The sequence below is a fragment of the Mustela erminea genome, chromosome X (assembly GCF_009829155.1).
Source record: "Mustela erminea isolate mMusErm1 chromosome X, mMusErm1.Pri, whole genome shotgun sequence".
Taxonomy (NCBI): Eukaryota; Metazoa; Chordata; class Mammalia; order Carnivora; family Mustelidae; genus Mustela; species Mustela erminea.
The window spans coordinates 54,327,875-54,349,753 of NC_045635.1; the positions used below are offsets into that span (position 1 = coordinate 54,327,875).

The 21,879-nt window shown below is 38.5% G+C and overlaps 2 protein-coding genes across 2 annotated transcripts in view; one reads left to right on the forward strand and one right to left on the reverse strand.

The window, feature by feature from the left end:
* Nucleotides 1–14,326, reverse strand: part of LOC116582270 (hephaestin-like) — a 45,099-nt gene extending 30,773 nt beyond the window's left edge. Inside the window, 3 exon segments of the mRNA XM_032329699.1 lie at nucleotides 3,636–3,880; nucleotides 5,235–5,568; nucleotides 14,242–14,326. Coding sequence (XP_032185590.1) covers nucleotides 3,636–3,880; nucleotides 5,235–5,568; nucleotides 14,242–14,326 — 664 coding nt within the window.
* A 1,429-nt stretch (nucleotides 14,327–15,755) lies between these two features.
* LOC116583382 (hephaestin) overlaps nucleotides 15,756–21,879 on the forward strand; it is a 133,717-nt gene continuing 127,593 nt past the window's right edge. Inside the window, exon 1 of the mRNA XM_032331479.1 lies at nucleotides 15,756–15,818. The gene's annotated coding sequence lies outside the window, so the exon portion shown is untranslated. The remainder of the gene's footprint in view (nucleotides 15,819–21,879) is intronic.

Here is a 21,879-nt window from a genome sequence, read left to right on the forward strand (position 1 = left end):
GTGATGGGGTGTGGGCCTATTCTTATTGCTTTTGAGGGGCATTCTCTGAACCTCCTGAATTTTGATGCTCATTCCCTTTGTCATATTGGGGAAATTCTCCCCAATAATTCTCTCCAATATACCTTCTGCTCCCCTCTCTCTTTCTTCTTCTTCTGGAATCCCAATTATTCTAATGTTGTTTCATCTTATGGTGTCACTTATCTCTCGAATTCTCCCCTCGTGGTCCAGTAGTTGTTTGTCCCTCTTTTGCTCAGCTTCCTTATTCTCTGTCATTTGGTCTTCTATATTGCTAATTCTTTTTACTGCCTCATTTATCATAGCAGTGAGAGCCTCTGTTTTTGATTGCACTTCATTAATAACTTTTTTGATTTCAACTTGGTTAGATTTTATTTCTTTTATTTCTCCAGAAAGGGCTTTTATATCTCTGGATAGGTTTTCTCTAATATCTTCCATGCTTTTTTAGAGCCCGGCTAGAACCTTGAGAATTGTCATTCTGAACTCTAGGTCTGACATATTACCAATGTCTGTATTGATTAGGTCCCTAGCCTTCAGTACTGCATCTTGTTCTTTTTTTTTTTTGTGGTGAATTTTTCTGCCTTGTCATTTTGTCCAGCTAAGAGTATATGAAGGAGCAAGTAAAATACTAAAAGGGTGGCATCAACCGCAGATAATATGCTTTAACCAAATCAGAAGAGATCCCAAATTGTGAGAGGGGAGAAAGGGGATAAAAAGAGGTTCAAAAAGAAAGAAAGAAAAAGAAAGAAAAAAAAAAGAATTCAAAAAAGAAAATGAATAAAGATAAGTATAAAAAAGAAAAATATATATATATTAGATAAACTAGTTAAAAAACGTTTAAAAAAGGGTAAAAGTTAAAAAAAATTTAGCAGAAGAACAGAAAAAATGAAAAAGAAAAAAATAAATTAACTGCAAGTCTACAAAATCACAGGGAGAAAGCCATGAGTTCCGTGCTTTGCTTTCTCCTCCTCTGGAATTCTGCTGCTCTCCTTGTTATTAAAACCGCACTCCTTGGTAGGTGAACTTGGTCTTGGCTGGATTTCTTGTTAATCTTCTGGGGGAGGGGCCTGTTGTAGTGATTCTCAAGTGTCTTTACCACAGGCGGAATTTCACCACCCTTACCAGGTGCCGGGCTGAGTAATCCGCTAGGGTTTGCTTTCAGGAGCTTTTGTTCCTTGAGCGCTTTCAGTAGAGTTCCAGAGGATGGGAATACAAATGGTGGCCTCCTGGTCTCTGGCCCAGAGGAGCCGAGAGCCCAGGGCCCCACTCCTCAGTGCGTCCTCAGAGAACAGCGCCCAGTAACTCCCGTCTGCCTGACCTCCGGCCACGCTCCGAGCTCACTGAGCCTGTGGCCGGTTCAAGGTAACACCGAGCTGTGAGCTTACTGTCAGCTCTGTCTCTGTAACTGGCTTTTCCATTCCAATACACGCAAGCTCTGCGACACTCAGACACCCCCGATCCTTCTGCCCTGCGGGACCTGAGGCCATGCTGACCCCGCGTGTGCTTTGCCCCGGTTTAGCCTCTGGAGCGATGTCCCTCAGTGGAACAGACTTTTCAAAGTCCTGATTTTGTGCTCCCTTGCTCTGCCGCTTGCCGGGAGCCAACCCTCCCCCCGGGGTCTATCTTCCCGACGCTTTGGATTCACTTCTCCACCAGTCCTACCTTTCAGAAAGTGGTTGTTTTTCTGTTTCTAGAATTGCTGTTCTTCTTCTCTTCGATCTGCCGATGGATTTGCAGGTGTTTGCAATCTTTAGATAAGCTATCTAGCTCATCTCCTGCTAGCTGAAGTAGTCTCAGCCTGCTACTTCTCCGCCATCTTGACTCCTCCTCCGGCTATCAGGCCCTGTGTGCCGAGGGCTTCCTGTGCGACGTGACGCTGGAGGCTGAGGGCGTTGAGTTCCAGGCGCATAGATCGCTGCTCGCATGTTCCAGCGACTACTTCAGGGCTCTGTTCAAGAGCCACACCCGGGAATCCAGGGCCAGCACGATCCACCTACACGTGCCGTTGGCGGCTGGCCTGCAGCGCTTGCTGGACTTCATTTACACGGCCTGGCTGCCGCTGTCCATGGACACCATGGAAGACACGCTGGAGGCCGCCAGCTACCTGCAGGTGACTGAGGCGCTGGGGCTGTATGGCCGCTACCTGGAGCGCCAGCTGGCTCTGGAGAACTGCTGCTTTGCAGCCAACGTGGCGGCGCGCTTTGGCCTGGTGCACCCAATTTCAATCTTTTTAAAAGATTATATATATATATATACATATATATATATGTATACACACACACATATATATATATAATGTTCAGGTAGTCACATTAGTTTTTGATGTAGTGTCCAATGATTCATTAGTAATGTATAATACCCAGTGCACATCACAACACGAGCCATCCTTAATATCCATCACCCTGTAATCTAAAGCCAAATTAAGTTCCTCCTAACATTAAAAATAGAACTACTCTATGATCCAGCAATTACACCACTGGGTATTTACCCTCCAAAATACAAAATACTAATTTGGAGGGGCTACCAACACCCCTATGTTTATGACAACATGATTTACAATAGCCAAATTATGGAAGCAAGCTAAGTGTCTATCCATTGATGAACGGATAAGGGTGTGGTGTATATATATATACAATGGAATATAATTTAGTCATACAAAAGAATGAAATCTTGCCATTTGCAATGACGTGAGTGGAGCTAGAGAGTATTATGTTAAGCAAAATAAGTCAGTCAGAGAAAGAAAAATACCATATAATGTCACTTACATGTAGAATTTAAGACATAGATCAAATGAGCAAAGGGGAAAAAAAAAGACAAACCAAGAAATAGCTATAAACCTCTTAGCTACAGGGAACAAACTGATGATTACCAGAGGGGAGGTGGGTAGGGAGATGGGTGAAATAGGTGATAAAAATTGAGGAGGGAACTTGTGATGAGCACCAGTTGAGGTATGGAATTGTTGAATCACTGTATTGTATATCTGAAACTAATACAACACTATACGTTAACTATAGTAGAATTTAAATTAAAAAACATGAAACCAACTTAATGACCAGTTGGTCCACTTACCCTTTTTATGGAGGAGAAAACAGGAAAAGTAACTTGTCCAAGGCTATACAGGAATTAGTGGGCCGGTCAAAACCTGGATTCCCTTTATACTTTAGTCACTCACTGTTGTGTCATTATTATAGGCCACTGGGTGGGAGATACATATTAGTAAACTGCTCTTAAGAAAAAGAAATGGACCTTTCAGAAGACCACGATACTGGAATAGTGTCCCTTTATATTCACAGCACACTCTCTTCTTTCCAAAGAACAGCCAATTATTTTATGGAAATGTCACTCAAGTAATTCTTCATGATAAAAGGCAGATTGAATCTCCATGTACCTAATGAAAAATACGAGGCCCAGAGAGGGGAAGTGGCTTGTCCGGAACCACAACATATGAACAGCAGAAGTGATAACATTAGTTATCAGTTTTTCTGGGAATGTCCCTGCCACCTCAGATCAATAAAGAGGAAAAAAGTCTATTTTCATTCCTAGCTCCTCTCTCTTAAATGTTAGTAAAAGAAATGCAGTATCTATTGTGAAAGGGAGAAAGAAAGGGTGGTCTGATTTACCTTCTGAGTCCTTTTCATAGAAAACGCCATGGGGGTGTATGGTGTAGGGGCGAGAGGCAAAATTCTTCAAGTGGATAAGGATGACATCTCCCACCTCAGCCTGCAACACTGGTCCCAAGAAACCCAACCAAGCTGGCTGGACCATTTCATCCATGTATGAGCCATCTCTGTATTCCTTGTAAATGGTTTTCTTGTAACTGCTCCCTATCCGGTTCTTGTCAGATTTTAGGAAGCTGGAAGCTACTCTGGGAAGGAAGAAGAGAAAGACTCAGAATTTTGCCACCATCTTTAAACCTCTGGAGAGTTCTTTTCCAGAAGAAGCTGGCCAAAAATGATGATTTTTTGTTTAAAGCAAAACAAGAGAAAATGAGATTGTACTGACCAAAACACAGAAGGTTAGAGTCTAACTTTTAGACAATGGGAAGCTTAAATTAAGGCATATAAAATTGGGGCACCTGGGTGGCTTAGTCAGGTAAGTGTCTGCCTTTGGCTTGGGTCGTGATCCCAGGGTCCTGAGATTGACCCTTGCATTGGGCTCCCTGCTCAGTGGGGAGTCTGCTTCTCCCTCTCCCTCTGCTCCTTCCCCTGCTTGCTCCCTCTCTCTCTCTCTCTATCTCTGTGTGTGTGTCTTTCGATATCTCAAATAAATAAACAAAAAACTGAAAAAAACCATATAAAATGCTAATATTTGACCACTTTTAACCTCCAAAAAAATCAATTTCATACAGTTCAACCTAATATATAGTAATGGGGAAACAATCAAATATGGACTGACTCTTTTTAAGTGATTAAATCCCAGTCTATATGGCCTGTCTTTGCATCATCTTGCTATATATGTGAGATCTTATAGTATAGCTATTAAGGTCACAAATGCTAGAGCTTGGATGACGTGATTAAATGCCCATATTGTTACTTAAAAATCTGTGGGAATTTGAACCAGTTACTTAACTACTTTAAGCACAATTTCCCCATCTGTAAAATGGACATAATCATAGTACCAAGTTCCGACACGATAATGATGACTAAAAAAATTAAAATATATAAAGAGCTTAGGACAGTGCCTGAGAAACAGTAAAAGCTTAATAGATGTTAACTATTATTTCAAAATATTGGGGATAGGGAGGGGGAAGAGCAAGATAGCAGAGGAGTAGGAGACCTAAATTTTGTCTGGTCTCAGAAATTCAGTTAGACAGTTATCAAACCATTCTGAACACCTACAAATTCAACGGGAGATCAAAGAAAAGAATAGAAGCAATTCTATGAACAGGAAAGCATCTGCTTTCTGGAAGGAAGGACCTGTGGAAAAGTGAATCTGAGGCAATATACTGAATGATAGACCATGGTTGGGGAGGGGCCGGCTCCTGGCAAATGGTAAATCAGCAGAGCACAAAATCAGAACTTTTAGAAGTGAGTTCCACTGAGGGACATTGCTCCTGAGGCTAATCAGGGGGTGAAGCCCTCACTGGGACAGTTGGTCTCAGGGTCTGCAGGGTCACAGAAAGACCAGGGGTGCATGAGTATGGCAAACACACAAGTCTTGGAGTGGGGAAGCCAGCTGCAGAGATGGAGCTGAGGAGTGGGCACTCAGCTCAGGATTACCTTAAACCATGATATGAGGCACCTTCAGACCACTCTTCAAGAAGGGACCCCACAAGTGGAAGATACAGGGAGACCCCTCTCCCTTCTCCACCAGGAGGGGCAGTACAGGAGCACACTGCAGGAATCTGCTGGGATTGGAGATTCCAAGTGGGACCATGTGCCAGAGATAGAAACACTTGGTCACAGGCTGGCTGACTACAGAGTGTGGTGAGAGAACAGGGATACAAGAGTGATTGTTTTTCCCTAAGGATGCACTGAGGAGTAGGACCTTGAGCTCTTGACTCCTCTGGGTCAGAGATTGGGAGGCTGCCATCTTCATTCTTGTCCTCCAAAGCTATACAGAAAGCATTCGGGGAACAAAATCTACTGAGAACAAACTCGAGCAAATTGTTTAGTCTGTCCCCTGGCAAGGGAAGTGCAATTCCGCATTGGGCAAAAATATTTGACAGCCACTGCAATGCCCCCCCCCATTATATCAGCAAAAACATCTAGCTAAGACCAAATTTACTGATCAAAGAAAACTGCAAAACACAAGTGGTAGGGGAATACAGTTACATTGAACTTATGTGTCCCCCCACCCCATAATTCATTTGTCTTTCAAAGCTAAATTTTAAAAATTTTCCTTATTTTTTCCTTTTTCTATTTTTTCCTCATTCCTATTTTAACCTATTTTAACCATTTTATCGTATCAATGCCTTTTAAAAATTTGTTTTTTAATTTTCATTTTTATACTCACATTCTATCCCTTCATTGTATTTAACCTTATTTTTATATACATGTAATATTTTATTTCTTTAAAATTTTGGGATAGTTTCTTCCAATAGCCAAAAATATTCCCGAAATCTAGCATATGGCTTTGTTCTAATGTCCAGCCTAATCACATTCTCATTAAAAAATATATATATATATATATAGATTCTATTTATTCATTTGACAGACAGAGATCACAAGTAGGCAGAGAGAGAGGAGGAAGCATGCTCCCCACTGAAGAGAGAGCCTGATGTGGGTCTCGATCCCAGGACCCTGGAATCATGACCTAAACTGAAGGCAGAGGTTTTAACCCACTGAGCAATCCAGGTGCCCCGACATTCTCATTTTTTTAAATCAACCAACTTATCAATTCCTTTTCAAAAATCTTTTTTTAAAATTTTCATCTTTTGAGTCATAGTCTATCCTTTCATCAATTTTACACATACATACATATGTGTATGTACACGTATATGTTTACCCTTACACATATATATGTATACATATAAATATATATAAGTTTTTCCTTCTTTAAAATTATGGGAGGCAGATTCTTCTAACAGATCAAAATTAACCCAAAATCAAGTGTGTGGCTCTGTTCTATTAACCAGCCTACATATATATATATATATATATATATATTTTTTTTTTTTTCCTTTCTTCTTTCCCCAGGTTTGGGTCCCATCTGATTTGGTAAATATATATTTTTCTGAGGTCGTTGTTGTTACCCTTTTAAAACTTTGCTCTCTCATTCATCTATTCTTCTCTGGACAAAATAACAAAGCTGGAAAACTCACCGAAAACAAAACAAAACAGAACAGAAAAACGAAGAGGCAGTACCGACAGCAGGGGACCTAGTTGATACAGATATTAGTAAGATGTCAGAACTAGAGTCCAGAATGATGATTATAAAGATACTATATGGGCTTGAAAAAAGCATAGAATATTCAAGGGAACCCCATTCAGGAAAAATAAAAGCGATTTTGGGAGAAATAAAAGAAAAAAATACAACCAAGTGGAAATCAAAAAAGCTATTAATGAGGTGCAATAAAAAACTGAAGCTCCTACTGCTAGGATAAATGAGGCAGAAGAGAGAATTAGTGATAGAGAATACCAAATGATAGAGAATAAGGAATCTGAGAAAAAGAGAGTGAAACAACTATTCTATCAGGAAGGGAGAAATTGAAAGATAAGTGATGCCATAAGAAAAAAAAAAAACCAATATTAGAATAATTGGGATCCCAGAAGAGGAAGAAGAAAGGGTGGGGAAAGAAGGTATATTGAAGAAATTATAGCAGAGAATTTCCCTAATTTGGGGAAGGAAGCAAGCATCAAAATCCGGGAGGCACAGTGAACCCCCTCAAAATCAATAAACATAGGTCAACACTTCATCATCCAATAGTAAAGCTTACAAGTCTCAGAGACAAAGAGAAAATCCTGAAAGCACCTCGGGAAAAGAGACCTATAAACTACAAAGGTAGAAATATTAGATTGACAGCAGACCTATCCACAGACACCTGGCAGGCCAGAAAGGATTGGCATGATATATTCAGAGCACCAAACAAGAAAAATGTTGGGTCAAGAATACTATATTCAGCTAGGCTGTCATTGAAAATAGAAGGAGAGGTAAAAAGCTTCCAGGCCAAACAAAATCTAAAAGAATTTGCCAACACCAAACCAGCCTTACAGGAGATATTGAAGGGGATCCTCTAAGCAAGGAGAGAGCCTAAAAGTAACAGACCAGAAAGGAACAGAGACAATATACAGTCACTTTAATGGCAATATAATGTTACTAATTTCATATCTTTCAATAGTTACCCTGAATGTAAATGGGTTAAATGTCCCAATCAAAAGACACAAGGTATCAGAATGGATTAAAACCAAACAAAACAAGACAAGACCCATCCATATGCTGTCTACAAGAAACTCATTTTAGACCCAAAGACACCTCCAGATTTAAAGTGAGGGAATGGAAAACAATATACCATGCTAATGGACATCAAAAGAAACTTGAGGTGGCAAACCTTATACCAGACAAGCTAGATCTTTAAACCAAATACTATAATAAGAGATGAGGAAGGACATCATATCATACCTAAAGGGTCTGCCCAACAAGAAGATCTAACAGTTTTAAATATTTATGCCATTAACATGGGAGGAACCAATTATATAAACCAATTAATAACAAAATCAAAGTAACACATTGACAATAATACAGTAATAGTAGGGGACATTAACACCCCCCTCACTGAAATGGACATATCATCCAAGCAAAAGATCAACAAGGAAATAAAGGCTTTATATGATACACTGGAACAGATGGACATCACAGATATATTCAGAACATTCCATCCCAAAACAGCAGAATACACGTTCTTCTCTAGTGCGCATGGAACATTCTCTGGAAGAGAGCACATCCTGGGTCACAAGTCAGGTCTCAACTGGTACCTAAAGACTGGGATCATTCCCTGCATATTTTTGGACCACAGTGCTTTGAAACTAGAGCTCAACCACAAGAGGAAAGTTGGAAAGAACTCAAATACATGGAGGCTAAAGGGCATCCGACTGAAGAATGAATGGGTCAACCAGGAAATTAAAGAAGAATTGAAAAAAATTTCATGGAAACAAGTGAAAATGAAAACACGACTGTTCAAAGCCTTTGGGATGCAGGAAAGGCGGTCCTGGGAGGAAAGTATATAACCATGAAAGCCTTTCTCAGCAAACCAGGAAGGTCTCAAATACACAACCTAACCCTATACATAAAAGAGCTGGAGAAAGAACAGTAAACAAAGCCTAAACCCAGCAGGAGAATAGAAATTATAAAGATCAGAGCAGAAATCAATGAAATAGAAACCAAAAGAACAATCGAACAGAGCAATGAATCTAGGAGCTGAGTTCATTGAAAGAATTAATAATATTGACAACCCCCTGGCCAGATTTATCAAAAAGAAAACAGAAAGGACTCAAATAAATAAAATCATGAATGAAAGAGGAGAGACCACAACCAACACCAAAGAAATACAAGCAATTATAAGAACATATTATGAGCAACTATATGCCAGAAAATTTGACAATATGGAAGAAATGGATGCATTCCTAGAGACATATAAATACCAAAGCTGAACCAGGAAGAAATATAAAACCTGGACCGACCTATAACCAGTAAGGAGATTGAAGCAGTCATCAAAAATCTCCCAAGAAACAAGAGCCCAGGGCCAGACGGCTTCCCAGGGGAATTCTACCAAACATTTACGGAAGAATACCTAGTCTTCTGAAACTCTTCCAAAAAAATAGATATGGAAGGAAAACTTCCAAACTCATTTTATGAGGTCAGCATTACCTTGATCCCAAAACCAGACAAAGACCCCATGAAAAAGGAGAATTACAGACCAATATCCCTGATGAACATGGATGCAAAAATTCTCACCAAAATGCTAGCCAGTAGGATTCAACTGAACACTGAAAGGATTATTCACCACGACCAAGTGGGATTTATTCCTGGGCTGCAAGGTTGGTTCAACATCTGCAAATCAATCAATGTTGCACAGTACATTAATAAAAGAAAGAACAAGAACCATATGGTACTCTCGATAGATGCTGAAAAAAAAAAAAAAAAAACTTGATGAAGTAAGTATCCTTCCTTGAAAAAAACTCTTCATGGTGCAGGGATAGAGGGTACATACCTCAATAGCATAAAAGCCATCTATATGAAAAACCTACAGTGAATATCATTCTGAATGGGGAAAAACTGAGAGCTTTTCCCCTAAGGTCAGGAACATGGCAGGGCTGTCCACTATCACCACTGTTATTCAACATAATACTAGAAGTCCTAGCCTCAGTGATCAGACAACAAAATGAAATAAAAGACATCTGATCAGCAAAGAAGAAGCCAAACTCTCACTCTTTGCAGATGATATGATACTTTATGTGGGAAACCCAAAAGACTCCACTCTAAAACTTCTAGAACTCATACAGGAATTCAGTAAAGTGTCAGGATATAAAAAGCAATGTACAGAAATCGGTTGCATTTCTATACCCCAACAAGACAGAAGAAAGAGAAATTAAGGTGGTGATCCCATTTACACTTGCACCCAAGGCCATAAGATACCTAAGAATAAATCTTACCAAAGAAGCAAAGAATCTGTACTCCGAAAACTACAGAGTACTCATGACAGAAATAGAAGAAGACACAAAGAAATGGAAAAACGTTCCATGCTCATGGATTGGAAGAACAAATGTTGTGGAAATGTCTATGTTACCTAGAGCAGTCTGCACATTTAAAGTAATCCCTCCCAAAATGCCATCAACTTTTTCCCCAAGAAATGAACCGAATAATCCTAAAATTTATATGGAACCAGATAAGACCCCAAATAGGCAAAGGAATGTTGAAAAAGAAAATCAAAGCTGGTGGCATCACAATTCCAGACTTCAAGCTCTATTACAAAGCTGTCATCATCAAGAAAGTATGGCACTGGCACAAAAACAGACATATAGATTAGATCAAGGGAACAGAATACAGAGCCCAGAAATGGACCTTCAGATCTATGGTCTACTAATCTTCGACAAAGCAGAAAAGAATGTCCAATGGGAAAAAAGATGGTCTCTTGAACAAATGGGCAAATGGGTTGGGAAAATTGGACAGCCACATGCAGACGAATGAAACTGGACCATTTCCTTACAGCACACAAAAAAATAGACTCAAAATGGATGGAAGACCTCAACGTGAGACAGGAATCCATGAAAATCCTTGAGGAGAACACAGGCAGCAACCTCTTCAACCTCAGCTGCAGCTACTTCTTCCAGAAATATCACCAAAGGCAAGGGAAGCAAGCACTAAAATGAACTATGCGGACTTTATCAAGATCAAAAGCTTTTGCACAGCAAAGGAAACAGCCAACAAAACCAAAACACAACTGACAGAATGGGAGAAGATATTTGCAAATGACATCTCATATAAAGGGCTAGTATCCAAAAATCTATAAAGAACTTATCAAACTCAACACCCAAAGAACAAATAATCTGATCAAGAAATGGTCAGAAGACATGAACAGACATTTCTGCAAAGGCATGCAGTTGGCCAACAGGCACATGAAGAAATGCTCAACATCACTCAGCATCAGGGAAATACAAATCAAAACCCCGGTGAGATATCGCCTCACACTAGTCAGAATGGGTAAAATTAACCAGTCAGGAAATGACAGGCATTGGTGAGGATGCAGAGAAAGGGGAAACCTCCTACACTGTTGGTGGGAATGCAACTGGTGCAACCACTCTGGAAAACAGTATGGAGTTTCCTCAAGTAGTTGAAAATAGAGCTACCCTATGACCCAGCAATTGCACTACTGGATATTTACCATAAAGATACAAATGTAGTGATCCGAAGGGGCACGAGCACTGCAATGTTTATGGCAGCAACGTCCACAATAGCCAAGCTGTAGAAAGGGCCTAGATGTCCATCAACAGATGAATGGATAAAGAAGATGTGGTATGTGTGTGTGTGTATATATATATATATATATATATATATATATATATATAATTCCATTGCATGCATATAGATGCATATAGATGCATGTATATATATAATTCCATTGTATGCATATAGATGCATATAGCCCTTTATATGAGATGTCATATAGATGAATGCAATGGAATACTATGCAGCCATCAAAAAACAAAACAGAATCTTGCCATTTGCAATGATGTGGATGGAGCTATAGGGTATTGTGCTAAGCAAAATAAGTCAATCAGAGAGAGACAATTTTCATATGATATCAGTGATACGAGGAATTTGAGAGGCAGTGTGGGGGGTCATGTGGAAGGGAGGGAATAATTAAATAAGATTGGATCATGGAGTGAGATAAACCAAAAGAGACTCTTAGTCTCAGGAAACAAACTGAGGGTTGCTGGAGGGGAAGGGGGTTCGAGGGATGGAGTCCCTGTGTGGTGTTCATTGGGAAGGATATGTGCTATGATGAGTGCTCTGAATTGTGTAAGACTGATGATTCACACACCTGTATTCTTGAAACAAATAATACATTATATGCTAATTTAAAAAATGGCATGATGGATACTGCTGGCCAGAAGCAGTGCTAGGTATGTAAAGGGAAGTTAGTCGTTTCAGAGGTTTGGTCTCCAGCAGACAACTCCTCCCTCCTTGTACTTTTCTACTTTTCCCATAGGTGTTTTTTTGTTTGTTTGTTTGTTTTGTTTTTTGTTTTTTGTTTTTGTTTTTGTTTTTTTACTTGAAAGAACTATTAGGGGCAAAGTTAAAGTAAAGTCAAGTAAAGAGGTAAAGTAGGCAGGCTGGTTATGCCAGGGTACTGTCCATGGCTTTTTATTTTCACTAAGTACCTTATGTTACCAGTAAATTTCACTGTAGGGAAGATGGGATGGAAAAAGTAATACATTTGTTGAGGGTCCCTAAGGTGTTGAGCACTGTGCTTCAGGTTCATGAAAATGTAAGCTTATTTAATCTTCACAGTTTCACTCATGGAAGTTTTATTGTTCCTATTTTACAGATGAGGAACCATTGGCTCAGAAAGTTTAAGTAAATAGTTCAGAATAAGCCAGATGAGATACAAACCCTAGTCTTTCTGACTTTAAACACTATGTTTCCAGCACTAAATTGTGAGGAACCCTCTGAACCTCTCATCTAGGCCCTTGTGATTGCCCTTACACAGTTATAACCTAGAAATATTGATTAGGTAAATAAATAAAGGTATGAGTTGGTGGCAGAAGTTGAAACTAGGATTCTTTTTTTATTTCTTTTTTGTTACTGAAGTGTAATTAACATACAGTGTTAAATTAATTTCATGTATGTACTGTTATGATTCAACAATTTCTTACATTGCTCAGTGCTCCTCAAGATAAGTATAGTCTTGATCCACTTTATTTATTTCATCCCTCTCTTTACCCACCTCCCCTCTGGCAACCACTAGTTTGTTTTCTGTCTTTAAGAGTTTATTTTTTAGTCTTTTTTCTTTGTTTTATTTTTTATATTCCACATATGTAAGAAATAATGTGGTATATTTCTTTCTCTGACTGATTTACTTCAATTAGCATTATAGTCTTTAGGTCCATCTATGTTACTGTAAATGGCAAGATTTTATTCTATTTTTTGGCTGTGTGATATTCCATTATATATGCATACCATATCTTTCTAATTCATTCATCTATTGATGGTTACTTAGCCTGCTTTCATATCTCGGTTATTCTAAATATTGTTGCAATAAACATAGGGGTGAAAACACCTTTTCAAATTAGTGTTTTCATTTTCTTTGTGTAAATAACCAGTAGTAAAATTTCTGGATTATATAGTAATTTTATTCTTTTTTTTTTTTTTTTTTTTTTTTGAGGAAGTCCATACTGTTTTGCTGCACCAAGTTTCATTCCCACCGGGAGTATATGAGGCTTCTTTTTTCTACACATCCCCTCCAACACTTATTATTTCTTCTGTTATTTTAGCTATTCTAACAGGTGTGAGGTGATACCTTACTGTGGTTTTGATTTGCATGTCCCTGATGATTAGTGACACATTGAGCATATTTCCATGTATCTTTGGTCAACCATATGTCTTCTTTGGAAAAATGTCTATTCATGTGCTCTGTCCATTTTTAAATTATTTGTTTGATTTTGGGCTTTGGTCTTGAGTTGTATATTTTTTTTAAAGAGTCACTTATTCATTTTCCAAAAAGAGAGGGAAAGAGAGAGCATGAGCAGGGGGAGGGGCAGAAAGAGAGAGAGAGAGAGACTCTCCAGCAGACTTCCTGATGAGCACAGAAACCAACACAGGGCTTGATCCCAGAACCCCAAGACCATGACCTGAGCTGAAGTCAAGAGTCAGATGCTTAACTGAGCCACGCAGGTGCCCTGTGAGTTGTATAAATTCTTTATATATATTGTATATTAACTTCTTATTGGATATATCATTTGTAAATATATTTTCCTATTCAGCAGGTTGCCTTTGTGTTTTGAAACTTAAATGACTTTTTAAAAAATATTTTATTTATTTATTTTCCAGAGAGAGAGAGAGATCACAAGTAGGCAGAGAGGCAGGCAGAGAGAAAGGGGGAAGCAGGCTCCCTGCTGAGCAGAAAGCCTGATGCAGGGCTTGATCCTAGGACCCCAAGGTCACTACCTAAGCCAAAGGCAGAGGCTTAACCCACTAAACCACCTAGGTGCCCCGAGACTTAAAGGACTTTTAAGTACATTCTGGTCTTGTGTTTCTCAAATGTGCTTTTAGAGTGAGAAAGATTACTTGCTGGTGCTCCACGGCTAACCACCTTGTCTGAGGGGGCAGCCATACAAATGGGTAGGTCCCTAAATTGCCTTAGCCTGCCCATTTTCTTTCTCCTATTCCCACTAGGAAATCTCCACCTTCATCTTCTATAGATAGTGAGGGCTTATTATAACATTCTTTCTAGGGAAATAATTTTTTTCAAAAAATAATTTTGAAAAATATTAACTCTAAATCAACTTCTGCATTTTATAGGTAAAGTAATTGAGTCCCATAAAGGCAAAATGACTTGTCCAAGATTATCTCTGTTTTCTTTAGTAATATAACTAGAACCAAGATCCTTGAAATATTCTTTTTTTGCATGAATTAGTCCAACTTGTTTTCTAAGAATAAGAAAGGAAAATTTAGATTAATTTCTTTATTAAAATTTGAAATGATAACTTATTTTATGGAATTTACTTTTTGTCAAACTTTGTGTTAAATAGTTCATATGATTAATTTTATTCCAGTTTTCATAAAAGCCCTATTAACAGATACTATATTCTCAACTTTACAGAGGTATAACTGAGGCTTAGAAAGATTTAATGCTTTTTCCAAGGTCACAGACTCAGGAAGTTGTTGAGTTGGGATTTGTATCCAGGATGTCTGATTCTAGTTTCTGTGTTCTTAATAAGCTGCCATGTTGCATGTTTTTATATTGCAAATCAGTCTACAGTATGGGTATTCCAACTATAGCTTGTGGGGCAAATCTGTCCTGCTCCTTGTTTTTTAAATTAACTATTATTTGTTCATAGATATACCTAATGTGCTGTAATGGGCCATTTTAGTAGTTATAACAGAGAAAGGCTATATGTTCTCCAAATAAAATATTTACTAACTGTTCCCTTACTGAACTAGTTAACCAACTGTTGTTCTACAGGTGTTGACTTATACATTCTTTAGGTGACCCCTGAGGAAAGGTTCCAGAATTGCACCCAGGATTTGTAGACGTAGGCACTGTGTGCCCTCACAGTGAATTGCTGAATGACTAATATAAGCTCAGAAACCTAGTCTTGTTGGCCTCCTGCTGCCTTCACTGTGTTGACTTAAGTGTGTCTATATAATCTGTTTCTTGTTGTATTTTATGAGTCAGAACAGAGGCCTTATCCCCTCCACTCCCTGTCATAAATGACTTAGAGCCTGGACTTGGATCTCAGCTTAATGGGTTTGTTCACCACCTTCCCCTTGTAACTTCAAGGTCTACATATGTGCCAAGTAGGGGAAGAGGTAGATAACCCCAAGGGCTGCTATGGCCTGATTCAGCTTGCTTTGATCACTAATCTTTTCTGAGTGAACTGTAACTTGTGACTCCTCCCTTTTCCCTTCTGATTGCTTCTACTTGGCTAAGCCTGGGGTGCAGTCTGTGGGGTAAGCTTCTAAGTTTATAGGCACCCTTAAGTACCTTCACTGGTTTATGACCCAGACTTTGTCCCATCAGCTCAGTCTTTGAAAGTTCTCCTCTTTGGACCCTGATCCAGACACTTCAAATCCAGGAGAGGAATATGTGTTGAGCCTGCCTAGAGAACAGCATTTGCTTCTAGCCAAGATCTCATCACAAAGTAAGGATATTAGGTGGTATAACCACCATCATATCTGTCTCCTTCTAATACCTGGGTCTCGTGGGTAGATGCAGTCCTTTCCAAAGAGGTATGGAACTCTACCTTTTCTCCACAAATTACTCTGTACCTATTCTTTCCTTATACTTTGCTTTTTTGAAACCTTTCTTTTCTACTCTTAATGTAAAAAGTATGTTATCTTCATGGAATCCCAGATCTATAAATTTATAGAGTTGGGAGGGTCCATATCTAATTCAAGGTCTTCTTTGTACAAACAGAGAAACTGAGGCCAGGAGAAAAGAAGAGTCTGAACCAAGGCCAAATGGTTGATTACCGCCAGAGCAAACCAGGCCTGGAACCTAGGTGATCTGACTCAGGCTAGTCATTTTTCATTACCCTCTTTCTGGTAAGAATAAGGATGGCCTTAGATTTAAAAAAAAATAATCCAGACTCACATTTTTCTCCTGAATTTTAGGGCCCATTTGCTTTTTTACAGTATTTTTTAATAAATTTAATATTTCCAATTTTTCTGGGTTTTCGTAGGTTTTAGGATATTGATCTCTGTTAATCCAGACTATATTTTAGCTACATTTGTTCTCCTTGAGGGAAAATGTTGGTAATACAGTCCTGGGTTTTCACTCTAGGAATTGCTAGAAATGGTGGAGAGGTGGAGTTAATGTACATTAAAAAAAATTCTAACAGTGACTGGTGCACAGAAGGCACATAATTTTGAAGTCACTTTCTTCATCTCAAAAAAGTTATCTTGTTTCTCCCCTTAGCAACACAGTATGATAATGTGGTGGCTAAAAGTCTAGATGGGCCCAGTAAAATTCCCCTTCTCTTTTAACTTCCTAACAGTGTGACCTTGTACATGTTACCTTCTTTCTCAGAGCCTGGTTTTCTTCAGCTGTAAAATAAGAATTAGAGTAATTGTTTCACAAGATGATTATGAGACTTAAAGAATGCTTGTAAAGTAGTTATCATAGGGCCTGGCATGTAGAAAGCTCTTCATTTTATTACCAGTTTCATTTTTTTTTCTATTATCAAGCAACCATGCCTTAGAATAACAGGCAGGGCTTACAACTGTGTTTCACAGCAGAAGGAAAAAATTTGGTGGATGTGGGGGCCCTTTGCACATCTAATAAGTCCTCCAAAAGACCCCGTTTCTTTTTTTAACATCTTAATTTAATTTTGTTTTTCTCAGTGTTCCAAGATGCACTGTTTGTGCACCACACCCAGTGCTCCATGCAATACATTCCCTCCTTAATACTCACCGCCAGGCTCACCCATCCCCTCACCCCCTCCCTTCCAAAACCCTTAATTTGTTTCTCAGAGTCCAGTCTCTCATTCTTCATCTTCCTCTCTTATTTCCCCCAGTTCTCTTTTCCTTTCTTTCTCTTAATGTCCTCCATGTTATTAGAGGGCTGATGGAATTTGTCCGTGAGCTTTGTTCGCACTGACAGTGCATTCTCCTCCCCCTTTCAGCAAAGACCAACTATCAAGCTTTGATAAGAAAAATGCAGCCCACCCTCTTGTAATTCCTCCTGAGATCCTAACTGGGATGTGTTAAAACACCCAGATACGATCAAAGAACCATCCCAGGTTTTGTACCCAACTGGGCCAAGCAAGACATTCCAAAAGTTTACTTTTGTGGGGAAAAAAAGCACCCAGCATTGCCCTCTCTTCTATTCATTTCACTACGGTAACACCGGCCAAATTGGAACCTTGGGCTTATTTATGAGAGAGGATCTGTAACTCAGGATACTGACCGAGCAGGGCTGGCCAGCTCATACCAGGGGCTGCAGTTTAGCATCACTGGGCTGCTGGCATAAATATAGAAGGGTTTACCCTAGCAAAGGCAAGCTTTGTTTCCTCTCTTTCCAAATCCTACCTCACCTTCCTTTCTTTGCAAAAACCTTTATTTGGCTGGGTTTAGGGGACTCCTAGGTCACTGGGAAAGTCAGTGTCAAAGAGGTTGGAGGAAGCTTGGCTGGGTGGGCAGGAAAGTTAAAGAGAACAAGAGGCTCCTTTCATTTCTCTCGCCAAAATTACCAGGACCACACTGGCTTGACTGCTTTAGTGATAGTCACAGAGTTGTATAAAATAGTTAATTTTCTTGTTGAAATAATATGCTCATTTTCTGCTTCACAAATTGAGTAGTTTATCTAGGTGATAGATCTGAGAACTACATAAATGGGAACCTCAAACACTTAAAAACAACCACTTGGTTTTTATATTTTAAGATCCGAATTGGTGTAGAATAAGCCAATAAATGATAGCTGAACCAAACTATCAGTTTTAAATCAAAATTGTTACTCATGTTTAGTGTCTAAATAGCAGAAATATTTTAGAAAACATGGGTTCATCTTCTGGCTTTGCCAGTAACTGGCTGCTTGACTTTGAGCAAATCCCTTTACCTCTCTGACCTCAGTTTTCTATATGTCACATGAAGGGATTGATAAAAGTTGGTTTCTGAAAGTCTTTATAGGTATATGAATCTATAACACATTTGAGCTTTTAACTAAGCATCTATTGTATTCCAAGCTCTTTGCTAGGAACCCAAATCCATGATTTTGTTTGAACTTTGAAACAGTCTTGTGAGATAAATACTCCCATTTTTGGATGAGAAAACTAAGGCTCAGGTAGGTAAAGGTGATTTGTTGAAAGGTCACATATCAATTACAGGAAAGAAGAAGGATTTGCATCCAGGTCATCTAATTTAAAATTAGTTTACTTTCTATGATACTGCAACTGAGGTATGAGGAAATAAAGCAGTCTTATTACCAGAAACACCAATATGCAGTGGAATCATATTGTCCCAGGAATGGTATTGTGGTGACATACTGGACATTATTGCCAGGCTGGGGAATCAGAAAACTTAGGGTCTAGTACTGGCTTGCAGGATTTCAGGTGAGTTTCTTCCTCTCTGGGCCTCAATTTTCCCATCTTTGGCATGCTAGGATACAGTAAAATGATTAAATAATAATATGAATTGTACTTGTACTATCTGGAACCCTTTGGGGCTTTTAACATTTTCTGCATTTTCCCTCCCAGAAGAGAAAAGCTGATACCTACTGAAGGTGAGAAAATCCCTATATGGAATCTATTTTTTTTTAAAGTTTTTACTCAACTTATAGTTATTTAACATACAATGTACTATTAGTTTCAGGTGTACAATATAGTGATCCAATGTTTCCATACAACACCTGGTGCTCATCACAAGTGCACTCCTGAATCACTGTTACCTATTTAACCCTTCCCCACCCACCTCCCCTTTGTTAACCATCAGTTTGTTCTCTATAGTTGAGAATCTGTTTCTTGGTTTGCTCTGCACCGCCCCCCCCATTTCTTTCCTCTTTGCTTGTTTGTTTTGTTTTGAGTCACAGGGTGAAGAAAAAACATTAAAACGTTAAGAAAACAGAGAACCAAAGGTCAGTCTTGATGGAGAGTTCTATTAGAAGGGCTGTCAGGCTTAGAGAAAAACCTCTAAAATTAGCTCAGCACTCCTGTGTTCAGTTGAATGATCTTTAGTCTAGAATGAGCCTGTTCAGTCCAGTGTAGCCCAGCAGAGGAAGAAAGATGGAGGGAGAGTAAAGAACATTGTGGCATTAAGGGAACAACTTGCAAATCCTAGGAAAAACAGTAATGCAAATTCTTTTGGGTAATGGGGACCAGGCCCATGTGGCATTTTGATGACAGGAAGATGAGGTTAAGGAAGAAGAGACTTGATTTGCTGCTAAATTTCTCCCTAAGGCTATTTTCAAGGGTATATAATTAAACTATGTCTAATTCCAAGTAGCCCAGAAATTCATTCACCCTTTCTCTCTTTCTCTCTTTTTCCATCTCCATCTCTCCCTCTCTCTGTTTCCACCTCTCCTACTTTGGGCACCTCTTCATTCTGTATTTCTTGTCTTTCCTTTCTTCTCTTTTCTACTTTTCTTTTCTTTCTCCCTCTCTCTTTCCTTCATTTCTTCCTTTCTCTTTCTTTCTTTCTTTCTTTCTTCCTTTCTTTCTTTTTTTCTTTCTTTCTTTCTTCTTCCTTTCTTCATTTCTTTTTCTGTCTTCTTTTGGCTTTCTCCCAGGACTCTTCCTTACCTTACATATTTCATTTTTTTTAAACTTTCCCTTTCATTTTTTTCTCTTGAGTCTGGCCTTTCTTTAGGACTTCTTTCTCTGGATTCAGCTGAGAGAAAATATCCTTGTCCAAGTGAAAAGATTACATAAGGATTTACATACTTTAACTTATCAAATTTTCACAGCAAACTAATGAGGAACCCAAAGCAGAGACTATCTCTATTTAAGAGATCATCGCCATGCATGGCTCAGGATATAGATGACTTGCTCAGTGTCATACAACTAATACATGATGATTCCAGAAATAGAGCCTATTTTTCTCTAGGGTCTGAAGATTTTCAGTTTTTAACATTAAATATCCAGGTGATCCTTAAGGAATTCTATGGGTTTTCTTTTCTTCTGTTCTTATAGAGTATTGTAAAGCTAAATTAAAAATGACAATAACAACAATAATAGCAACAACAAATACAGCTTTGGGAAGAAAAAGAGTAAATCAGTAGAGACAAAGAAAAAAATTTTTTTTTCAGGTGACTATTAAATTCTCCATGCTATCTCATTCAACTACAACTGAAAACAGTATTCAAACCTGTCTATCTGACTCAAAAGTTCTGATATTTTTCATTATATCATGTTGTTTCCAAATAGACTAATCTCAGCCAAATACATGTCCTGTATGCTTAACATGTGTTGCTGTGTATGGGAAATTATGAGTGTGTACATGTTGTGCCTATATATAAAATGTTAAATCATAGTGATCCTGGTAAATTTCATTTCTAAACCTATTTCCATCTGTAATAGTAATAGCCACTAATACTTTTTGATCACTTACTTAGGCACTTGATCACTTACTTAAGTCCTATGCACTTATAGATTTATATTCATTTAATCTTCAAACTACTCTGCAATATAGCTAATAGTATTAATTCAATTTCAAAGGTGAAAAGACTATGTCTAGAGAAATGAAATAGTTTATCAAGTCACACAGGAAAAGTGGAGCTAGGATTGGTTTAGGTAGTCTGATTTCAAACCCTGTGTCCTGGATGCAAAACAGGGAAGACAATCCTTATCTTACAAAAGTTTGAGAATTTAAAAATGGCAGATATAAAAATCATACTATATAGTGGGAAGTGCTAGGCAAATGCTAGGTAGTATTTTTTATCAGGTTTTATTGTCTAGCTCTTTTGGTTATTAGTCACCACCTTTGGAAGGCAGCTATGCTCACCACTATACCACCAACGCTAGTCACCACCTTTGAATGGTTGCTCATTGTATGCTGAAGGTCTGTACTGGTTTATTTACAGAATATTTTCACATTTATTATGATATTCTCTAATTGTGAAACTCTTACCCAGGGCAGTTTTCTCTCTAGTTAAGTGAGTTTAAGGTACAACAACTTTTAAAAAACAATCTGAGGGGTTTGAATTGGAGGGTGGGTGGGAGGTTGGGGTACCACCTGGTGGGTATTATAGAGGGCACGGATTGCATGGACCACTGGGTGAAAAAATAATGAATACTGTTATGCCGAAAAAAAAATAAAAAATAAATAATAAGAAAAAAAGGTACAACAACTTTGCTGGCATCTTTCTGAAAGGGGAGTTTAAACGATGCCTAGGTTATATCCAAACTTTTATTGAACAAATGACACCCCTTTCCTGTCAAGTGTTCCAGGGTATTTGTGTTACTTATGTGGGACTATATTTAGACATATGTAAATGTACCTGTGTTTTATCAGTGAGTGGGAGTATTGGCAGACTGTGAAAGCTTAAAAGGATTCTTTGAGAGCTCTTTATGTAAAACATATTTTTGTAGTTCTGCGTTTTTGCATTTCATTATATTCTCAAACACTCATGACCCCCAAAAGTTAAGAACTGTATAGGGCAGCTCCATTATATTATAGGTAGGGAAATTTGGGCTTAATAAAGTGAATTGCCAAAAATTACTCTTTGAAATCAGTGGCAAACTTGAACCAGAGTCAACTGGTGGGAAATTG